The 10,879-nt window shown below is 43.6% G+C and overlaps 1 protein-coding gene across 3 annotated transcripts; it reads left to right on the top strand.

The window, feature by feature from the left end:
* Positions 1-1,067: 1,067 nt before the first annotated feature.
* On the top strand, positions 1,068-10,485 carry LOC134396143 (oocyte zinc finger protein XlCOF6-like). 3 transcript variants are annotated; one of them, XM_063122525.1, is made up of 6 exons: positions 1,068-1,136; positions 2,793-3,271; positions 3,449-3,575; positions 4,357-4,427; positions 5,241-5,367; positions 7,891-10,485. In XM_063122525.1, the coding sequence occupies exons 2-6, from the start codon at positions 2,855-2,857 to the stop codon at positions 9,531-9,533; spliced, it is 2,385 nt and encodes a 794-aa protein (XP_062978595.1). In that variant the 5' UTR covers positions 1,068-1,136; positions 2,793-2,854; the 3' UTR covers positions 9,534-10,485. The 3 variants fall into 3 exon arrangements, with proteins under 3 accessions (XP_062978595.1, XP_062978596.1, XP_062978594.1); XM_063122526.1 differs by having other exon boundaries at positions 2,753-3,271; positions 7,894-10,485; XM_063122524.1 differs by having other exon boundaries at positions 2,753-3,271.
* Positions 10,486-10,879: the final 394 nt, after the last annotated feature.

The following is a 10,879-nucleotide window of genomic DNA, read 5'->3' as shown; positions in this document are numbered from 1 at the left end:
TCCAGTAGGGTGCTCCATCTTTATTATTATTATTATTATTATTATTATTATTATTATTATGAGGTTTCTCAAATATATATATATATATATATATATATATAAAACGTACAAAATGCAGAACTTTTTACAGTCCAAAGTTATAGCAAAATTATTTTCCTTTCAAGTTTCACCTTTTATCCCCTTACCCTATTCCCTCCCCCAGCCTGGTCCATCTCCCATAGATTACCCATTTCTCTTCCTAGGATGGTATATCATTTTTCCTTCTCTCTTCTGTTTTATTTTATATTATTTTTTAGCACTACTTCCTTTCAGGAATCCCAGAGTCCTATAGGCTTCTGCCAGAGTTGTTCTTTTCTTTCTTCATATATTCTATATATTTTTGCCAATCCTTCTTAAAACGATCTTTTTGTTTTATTTAGGGTGACCATATGAAAAGGAGGACAGGGCTCCTGTATCTTTAACAGTTACATAGAAAAGGGAATTTCAGCAGGTGCCATTTGTATATATGGAGAACCTGGTGAAATTTCCTCTTCATCACAACAGTTAAAGCTGCTGGTGCCCTGCCCTCTTTTAAATTTGGTCACAGTATAGCTCCTGCAGCTTTAACTGTTGTGATGAAGAGGAAATTTCACCAGGTTCTCCATATATACAAATGACACCTGCTGAAATTCCCTTTTCTATGTAACTGTTAAAGATACAGGAGCCCTGTCCTCCTTTTCATATGGTCACCCTACGCCACACCTGAGTGAAGACACACCTGCTGGCACACCTAGCCCCACGGCCCACCCCATAGCCCCCTGAGGGAGGGGTCTGTCCACGCCATCCCCCTTAGATGGAGCTGCCGCACAGCCGACTGGAGGCGGCAGGCCTATAACTGGGTTTTCTACCCAAAACATGGTCACCTAGTTTACTCTTAAGAGAGGATCGCGCTGCTCGGCCTTCTAAGGGTTAAAGGATTCAACTAGATTCCTAGAGAGGAAAGGGATTTGGGGATGAAGGCAGGGGCCATGCCCTCCACAGGAAGTGCACTTCCTCCCCCCCCCCAGCTGCTTCCTGTCCTACCTTATTCCTCCAGAAGGAAAGGGGAGTTTGAGTTTCCTCCAGGTGCTGCATTGGCGCCTCATTTGGGGGATCAGGTGAGACCCACTCAGGCTTGTGCATTGGGGTGAGGAGGGCCCCTAAGCTTCAGGGAAGGGGTATGGGGGGCAGGACAGAGGTGGGAAGACTCGAAGGGAGATGCTCAGATATAGCCCCAAAGTGTCAGAGGGGGGATCTGATTTCACGTCATGGGGGAGGGAGCTGGATTCCCCCCTCCATTTTTCCCTATAGTAGGGTGACAATATGAAAAGGAGGACAGGGCTCCTGTATCTTTAACAGATATATAGAAAAGAGAATTTCAGGAGGTGTCCTTTGTATGCATGCAGCACCTGCAGAAATTCCCTCTTCATCACAACAGTTAAAGCTACAAGTGCTATACTAGAGTGATCAGATACAAAAGAGGGCAGGGCTCCTGCAGCTTTCACTATTGTGATGAAGAGCAAATTTCACCAGGTGCTGCATGCATACAATGGACACCTGCTGAAATTCCCTTTTCAATACAACTGTTAAAGATACAGGAGTCCTGTCCTCCTTTTCATATGGTCACCCTACCCTATAGCAAGGTGACCTGTATAGCTGATCCACTTGGGTTCCCCCCACCCCCGCAATATTATCGACTCCGTTCAGCCGACCAGGTGGCCCCTTTGATTTGGCAAATGGGGAGCAGGAGAGACATTTAGAGCTGAGTCAATTTATCAAACTGATTCACTGATTAATCTGCTCTGCATTGACTGAAATCCTTTCTCCCCCCCTTGAATCGGGAGCCCTGTTTCCCCCCCTCCCCCTTTGCAAATGTGGGTCCCCTGATGCAATTCTGCCTGGGGCTGAGACGCTCCCTTCGTTCTCTGCTGTGTTTGCTGGTGTGACAAAAGCAAAGGCTGGCCCTGCCAAGATTTTGGGAGCCCAGAAAGGGGAACAAATTCTTAGTTATTCAAATAACTATTATTGACATTTTACTACCGGGTGGCAGAGCGGTGCAGCGCTGGTGGTAGTTGTTGCTAAAGGCAGCAAAGGTTCTTGTGCCAATGTTGTGATGCAGGCCTGCACTGAGAGGCAGCAAGAGAGGGGTTCTTTCTAGAAGGAGAAGGATTATTATTATTATTATTATGGAGGGGAAATAAAATAAAATAAAAAACATGCTAAAAATCTTGACGAGGAAGAATGTAAACCTCAAGTGGTGGGTCACAGTTTGTTTATTTATTTATTTATTTATTTATTTATTTATTTATTTATTAAAAGATTTGTATCCCAGCCTATATCACTAGGATCTCAAATTTAGCCCCAAAGTGTCCGTTTCTGTTGGATACATTTATGGTCTTCTCAGAAGTAGGATGCGGTTCTGTGAGAACGTTTGCAAGTTAGGAATGGAGCCTCCGTCTACTGAGGCAGGATACCTCACAAAATAATTGGGAAATGCTATGGGTATGTAATTTTAGGGGGTGAATGGCTAGCGGGGGGGGCGTGAGGAGAGAAGGGAATTGAGACATTTCACAACTCAAGCCAGTGAAGGGCTTTTCTTCTGTGGCTGAGGTGAAGGATTCCTCCTCCCCCTTCCCCAGACCTTCCGAGACAAGACCTGCTTATAAGCTGGAGTTCTGCACGTCTCGTCTTGCACTGAATGTTCTTTAACAGAATCAATGTCTTGCCTTTACAGAACCTTAGCTGCACTGTTTTACACAGCAATCTTTGCCCAGTTACAGAAGAGGGAAGAGTTTCTTCAGCCCCCTTGGAGACATCCTTGGAACACGGATCAAAGATGGCAGAGCAGGGCTTAGCTGGCCCCAAACTAAAGAGAGACCCTGGTGCCATTAAGACCGAGAGCAGTGGAGAATTCTGGGAAAGAACAGTGCAGATGATCCAGGGTGAGGACACGGTTAGCTCAGAGGTGCAGCGCCAGCGTTTCAGGCAGTTCTGCTACCAGGAGGCTGAGGGACCCCGAGAGGTTTGCAACCAACTCCACAGTCTTTCCCATCAGTGGCTGAAGCTGGAGCAACACACGAAAAACCAAATCCTGGACCTGGTGATCCTGGAGCAGTTCCTGACCATCCTGCCAGCGGAGATGGCAAGCTGGGTGAGGGAATGCGGAGCGGAGACCAGTTCCCAGGCGGTGGCCCTGGCAGAAGGCTTCCTCCTGAGCCAGGCAGAGGACCAGAGGCAGCAAGAGCAGCAGCAGGTGAGAGCATTGCATCCCAGGGGGCAGGAAAGGGAGGGAGGATGTCTGAAAACTCTACTAGTTGCCCATTCTGGAAATCGCCCCAGGAGGGGGGATATTCCTATACATTTTTGCCTCTTTCACTCTTTTTCTATTCCTTCTTCTCATTCTGTGTCTTAGATCTTGTTGCTCTTTCAGTTACAGTGTCTGTTTGCAGAAGTAACGCCAGATTTCGCTGCATCAGAGAAGGCTCCATCAAACACTGGGCAGAGCCTCCCGCAAACAGAGATCAAGCAAGAGGTTGACGGATGTGTCTCTTTGCAGGGTAAGGGTTAATTTCGGGGTTGGTGAATGTCAACCTGGTCTTGCTCTCTGGAGTATGCAAGAGATCGTTGGGCTGCATTTATTCACCACCACCACCACCATTGAGTATTTTGTGGGGGAAACATGCATTTTTACCCAACTGAATTCTCCAAATACAAATGAGACATCTTGTAATGCCCAGCTATATTGAGACTTACCATCACTTCCAGTGCAATTCTACCCATTTTACTGGGAAGGAAGACTTTTTCTGTTCCAAGGGGCTTATTTCCCAGGAGATTAGGATGGTAATCTCAGTCATAGAATCATAGAATAGCAGAGTTGGAAGGGGGCTATAAGGCCATCGAGTCGAACCCCCTGCTTAATGCAGGAATTCACCCTAAAGTATCCTTGACAAGTGGTTGTCCAGCTGCCTCTTGAAGGCCTCTAGTGGGGGAGAGCCCACAACCTCCCTAGGTAACTGGTTCCATTGTCATACTGCTCTAACAGTCAGGAAGTTTTTCCTGATGTCCAGCCGGAATCTGGCTTCTTGTAACTTGAGCCCGTTATTTCGTGTCCTGCACTCTGGGAGGATTGAGAAGAGATCCTGGCCCTCCTCTGTGTGACAACCTTTTAAGTATTTGAAGAGTGCTATCATGTCTCCCCTCAGTCTTCTCTTCTCCAGTCTAAACATGCCCAGTTCCTTCAGTCTCTCTTCATAGGGCTTTGTTTCCAGACCCCTGATCATCCTGATTGTCTCTGTGACTAATATATAAAACTGGCTTCCCATCATCTTTCTCTCGCAGGGGCTGGAATGATGCTGGTAATGGATACTTGGCCATCTCGTTTTCTTTGTGATGGAGTGGAGCCGGATCAGGTACGGGGAAGAATCACTGGGAATATACAGTAAGTAGGGAGGAGCCAGGGTGCCTTTATCCCCTCCTTGCCTCCTAGGCCAGGATACATCCCTCTCCTTCCATTTATTTCTGGCAAAGCTAAGACCATACTGAGAGCCCTGCAGGATTGGACCAAAGGCCCCTCTGTTCCAGAATCCTGATTCATAGAATCATAGAATAGCAGAGTTGGAAGGGGCCTACAAGGCCATCAAGTCCAACCCCCTGCTCAATGCAGGAATCCACCCTAAAGCATCCCTGACAGATGCTTGTCCAGCTGCCTCTTGAAGGCCTCTAGGGTGGGAGAGACCACAACCTCCCTAGGCAACTGATTCCATTGTCATACTGCTCTGTCAGGAAGTTTTCCCTGATGTCCAGCTGGAATTTGGCTTCTCCCCTCAATCTTCTCTTCTCCAGGCTAAACATGCCCAGTTCTTTCAGTCTCTCTCCATAGGGCTTTGTTTCCAGACCCCTGATCATCCTGGTTGCCCTCCTCTGAACACGCTCCAGCTTGTCTGCGTCCTTCTTGAATTGTGGAGCCCAGAACTGGACGTAATACTCTAGATGAGGCCTAACCAGGGCCGAATGGAGAATGATTCTCACAGTGGCTGACCAGTTGCCTCTTGGAAAGCCTGCAAGCAGGACAGGATGGCCAGAGCTGTTTCCCCCCACCCCCAGTTTTCCCACCCCCAGCAGCTGCTTTTTACTGTAAACAAGTTTAAATTCTGCAGTGTAATGTCTAGCTACCTCACTTTCCGCTATCCTTGAGATGGAAATGTTTTCTTTTTTCCATCCAGGCTCTGGTAGCTTTTGAGGAGGTTGCCGTGTGCTTCACAGAGGAGGAGTGGGCCTTGCTGGATCCTGACCAGAGAGCCCTGCACAGGCAAACCATGGAGGAGAACCGTAGGATCGTGGCCTCTCTCAGTAAGGCTCCCTCGTAATGACAATATCGGGTTCCAAATGCACTAACAACGAGGAAGATTTTTTTCGCCATTCGGTCCCCTGAAATTACATTCCCATAACATTGCTCCGTGGTTTTGTTGTTTTGGGTCTGCCTTTTATGGCATAACGCTCAAAAAATGATGTTCAAAAAGAAAGTAAGATAAATTTAAATATATTAAAATCATCGTATGATTAAAAGCTAATTTAAGACCGCAGTTTAAAGATACAGGCCTCAAACATACCACAAACATTTTTAGAGGATACGTTAAGACAGGAGTCTCCAAAACCGCCAGCAGCAAAACACTGATTAGGGAAAGGCAGCCCAGAACAGATATGTTTCAAGGCATAAATGAAGGGGCCATATGGAGTTCTATTGTGTATTCGTTTATTCTTTATTTGAAATGTTTCTTGGCCGCCTTTCAGGGCAGAGGCCTTCCCAAGGCGGCTTACAAGAATAAAGAAAGAAGTGATCTGGTGATGATGAAATCTTTGTTTACTTTTATTTATTAAAACATTTATATTCCTGCCTTTCCATTGAAGAACACTACCCGAATACTATGTTCAACATCTAAGGTCCTCCTCCAGGTGCCTACTCCGAGGGAAGCTCGGAGGGTGGCAACAAGAGAGAGGGCCTTCTCTGTCGTGGCCCCCCAACTGTGGAACAATCTCCCTGGCAAGGCCTGCCTGGTGCCGACATTGTCATCTTTTCGGCGCCAGGTCAAGACTTTTCGCTTCTCCCAGGCATTTAGCAATATGTAATGAGCCTTGGTCTGTTTTTGGGGTTCATCGTTTCTAAAGTTGTTACAGTGGTTTTAATTGTATATGCATTTTGCATGTTTTTGTAGTTTTTAATTTTTGTATATTGTTCTTAAATGTTTTATCTTATGTGAACTGCCGAGAGAGCTTCGGCTATGGGGTAAACAAATGCAATATATAAATAAAAATAAAATAAATAAATAAGAAAATCTATATAGGAACTAATACTGGTGAGATATCAATACAAAATATTAGAAAACTACAACACAAAAGAAGCAACATGCATTCCGTTAATCATTTTGTGTTTAAGCAGCATGGTTTAGCATGTTGTCAGAATGGGGCCTATAAGTCATAGAATCATAGAATAGAAGAGTTGGAAGGGGCCTACAAGGCCATTGAGTACAACCCCCTACTCAATGCAGGAATCCAGCTAAAGCATCCCTGACAGATTGTTGTCCAGCTGCCTCTTGAAGGCCTCTAGTGTGGGAGAGCCCACAACCTCCCTAGGTAACTGGTTCCATTGTCATACTGCTCTAACAGTCAGGAAGTTTTTCCTGATGTCCAACCAGAATCTGGCTTCCTGTAACTTCAGCCCATTATTCTGCATCCTGCACTCTGGGAGGATCGAGAAGAGATCCTGGCCCTCCTCTGTGTGACAACCTTTCAAGAGAGTTTCGGCTATTGGGAGGTATAAAAATGTAATAAATAAATAAATAAAATATGTATTTGAAGAGTGCTATCATGTCTCCCCTCAATCTTCTCTTCTCCAGGCTAAACATGCCCAGTTCTTTCAGCCTCTCTTCATAGGGCTTTGTTTCCAGACCTCTGATCAACCTGCTTGCCCTTCTCTGAATACGCTCCAGCTTGTCTGCATCCTTCTTGAATTGTGGAGCCCAGAACTGGATACAATACTCTAGATGAGGCCTAACCAGGGCCGAATAGAGAGGAACTAGTACCTCCTGTGATTTGGAAGCTATACTTCTATTAATGCAGCCCAAAACAGCATTTTCCTTTCTTGCAGCCATATCACACTGTTGGCTCATATTCAGCTTGTGATCTACAACAATTCCAAGATCCTTCTCGTTTGTAGTATTGCTGAGCCAAGTATCCCCCATCTTGTAACTGTGCATTTGGTTTCTATTTCCTAGATGTAGAACTTGGCATTTATCCCTATTCAATTTCATTCTGTTGTTTTCAGCCCAGCATTCCAGCCTATCAAGATCACTTTGAAGTTTGTTTCTGTCTTCTGGGGTATTAGCTATCCCACCCAATTTTGTGTCATCTGCAAATTTGATCAGCGTTCCCTGCACCTCCTCGTCCAAATCATTAATAAAAACATTGAAGAGCACTGGGCCCAGGACTGAGCCCTGCGGTACCCCACTTGTTACCTCTCCCCAGTTTGAGAAGGTTCCATTGATAAGCACTCTTTGAGTCCGATTCTGTAGCCAACTGTGGATCCACCTAATAGTTGTTCCATCTACCCCACTTTTAGCTAGTTTGTTAATCAGAATGTCATGTGGTCCTATTTTCAGAAAATAAGAGTAGGTCCCAAGTTCAGAAAGTTCATTGTACTACACTTACAGTCAGTTAATGCCAGTCAACCAAGACAGTTAAAACACCTGGAAAGAACGGCATCCCATCAAAGTTTTTTCAGTTCTCCCTTTTATCAAACTCAGTAATTGAGGGGCAGGGAGGGGGTTAATTCTATTAGTAACTCTGGCTTTTACCAACTTCTTGTCTTCATTCCAGCAGCTGACATGTGGGAAGCGGAGAAGAGGGAAACATATGGGACGTCACCACAAAGAGACAAGTGTAAAAATAGCAAACAGAAGAGAAGGAAAATTGAAGCAAAACCCAATACGAGGAACAACTCTTATTCTTCTCAGGGCAATGATTACCATAACATCACAGTCCAAGAAAAAATGCATAAAAGAGAGGAAAAGAAGAGGTTCCATTTGCGTAGAAAAACTTTCAATTCTGAATCAAAGGTTAAAATGCGTTACAAAATCCACGTACTGAAGAAACCATATAATTGTCTTGAGTGTGGAAAGAGCTTCCCTCATAAAACATATCTCACATCTCATCGAAGAATCCACACAAGGCAGAAACCATATCATTGTTTGGAGTGTGGAAAGAGCTTCAGTCGTAAAATAATTCTCATTTGTCATCAAAGATTACATACACGGGAAAAACCATATCATTATTTGGAGTGTGGAAAGAGTTTCAGTGAGAATAACACATTCACTTGTCATCAAAAAATTGGCACAGGAGAAAAACCATACCATTGTTTGGAGTGTGGAAAGAGCTTTAGTCAAAAGAAATATCTCACTTCACATGAAAGAACTCACACAGGGGAGAAACCATATCAATGTTTTGAGTGTGGAAAGAGCTTCAGTGAAAAGAGAACTCTTACTTGTCATCAAAGAACTCACACAGGCGAGAAACCATATCACTGTTTGGAGTGTGGAAAGAGCTTCAGTCAGAAGATAATTCTTACTTCTCATCAAAGAACACACACAGGGGAAAAACCATATCATTGTTTGGAATGTGGAAAAAGCTTCACTCAGAAGAACCATCTCACATCTCATCAAGGAACTCACATACAGGAGAAACAGTATCATTGTTTGGAGTGTGGAAAGAGCTTCAGTCATAAAATAACTCTCACTTCTCATCAAAGATTCCACACAGGAGAGAAACCATATCAGTGTTTGGAGTGTGGAAAGAGCTTCAGTGAGAAGAAATATCTTACTACTCATCAAAGGACTCACACAGGAGAGAAACCATATCATTGTTTAGAATGTGGAAAGAGCTTCAGTCAGAAGACAACACTCACTTCTCACCAAAGAACTCACACAGGGGAAAAACCATATCATTGTTTGGAGTGTGGAAAGAGCTTTGGTCAGAAGAAATATCTAATGTCTCATCAAAGAATTCACACAGGGGATAAACCATATCATTGTTTGGAGTGTGGAAAGAACTTCAGTCAGAAAACCCATCTCACTTCTCATCAAATAACTCACACAGGGGAGAAACCATATAATTGTTTAGAGTGTGGAAAGAGCTTCAGCCAGAAGAGACATCTCACTTCTCATCAAATAACTCACACAGGGGAGAAACCATATCATTGTTTGGAGTGTGGAAAGAGCTTTAGTCATAAAGTAACTCTAACTTGTCATCAAAGGTTTCACACAGGGGAAAAACAATATCATTGTCTGGAGTGTGGAAAGAGCTTTAGTCAGAAGAAATATCTTACTAATCATCAAAGAACTCACACAGGGGAGAAACCATATCACTGTTTGGAGTGTGGAAAGGGCTTCAGTCAGAAGAAATATCTAACTTCTCATCAAAGAACTCATATAGGGGAGAACAACATCATTGTTTGGAGTATATAAAGAGCTTCAGTCATAAGCTATTTCTCATCAGTGCACTCATATAGGGGAGAAATTATAAAGATGCTTGGATTGCAAAAAGACTTTGCACAGGGCAATAACCATATAAATTGAATCTAGTGGATTCTACGTGAATTGCATATTCCTTTCATTATGAAATGTGATTCCACAACATCAGACAACACTACATGTTACTGCATGACGGCTACTGATGAATCCAACAAGCACACATGAGTCAACCCACAGGAAGAGTCATTTAGCAAAGCAGTAGAGCCCAGATGCTTCGTAAGGCAATACAGGACATTTTTATTAGTTGCCTGGGATTATATGCTACAAAATAGATCTGATTTCCAAGCCTCTTTGGGGGTTTTTTTTGAGTGCTGATCTCAGACACTCTGCCCCCTCACGTAGATCTAGGCCTGAAAGTCCAAACAAAAGGGTGGGTGCATGGAGGGTAAGTCATAATCAAGCACAATTTGTGACATTGCACAATAACCTCACCGGTCACAAGGCACGTCAGTTACGGCATCAGCAACTACTTCTAATTTCCTGGCTCCACGTTTTACTAAACAGAGAGTTTCTCCATATTTTTCCTTTATCAGAGGTATGATATTTAGCATTTGATTGAAGGGCTTTCTCAACCATGTCACCCCAGTTATAGAATGGCTGCACTTAAAGAGACCCATATGGTGCCTGCACTTGACCTTTTTGGTATTAGGTCAAAATGTTCTTATTCATTTAGACATTTTAACTTGTATTTTTATTTTTAGCTTACGTAGGGCACAATCCCATGCATGTTTAGACTCAATAGTGATGCCCAATAGTTGCTGCTTCTTTGGGTGGAGCTTATTATACGGATAAATTTTATATTGGAACACTCTAATATTCACTGATGTACATATCTTAAATTATCTCTGGGCTTACTGGATGTTAACACATGTTCAGCACAAATGGATTCCCCCACGCCTTTTTGACAGCTAAAAGACTGATACTACGGCATTAGAAGGAAAAATGCTCACCTTTAATGCAGTGGACTGAGGACATTACAGCACTTTCAAAATTTCTATGGGTGGCATATAGACGATAATTACAAATGGATACGTATATGCCTATTTGGTCTGCCTTTGTTGAAGTTTATGTAGAGTTCTTAGAAAGCTGTATCTATATACGTGTGTGTGTATATACATTTCTTTGGCATGTATTGAAATTGATTTATTCCAACATATGTAGCTATAATTTTTCTTTATAGTTGGTCTTAGGAGACTCAGTTTTAAAGTGGTTCCAGTGGTGTTGGGGCACTTCTGCTCCACCCTATTGATGTGAGCCTGTAGGGTGCTGGAAGGCTCCAT

This window comes from Elgaria multicarinata, chromosome 3 (genome assembly GCF_023053635.1).
Source record: "Elgaria multicarinata webbii isolate HBS135686 ecotype San Diego chromosome 3, rElgMul1.1.pri, whole genome shotgun sequence".
Taxonomy (NCBI): Eukaryota; Metazoa; Chordata; class Lepidosauria; order Squamata; family Anguidae; genus Elgaria; species Elgaria multicarinata.
This window is presented reverse-complemented; position numbering and strand designations above follow the sequence as displayed.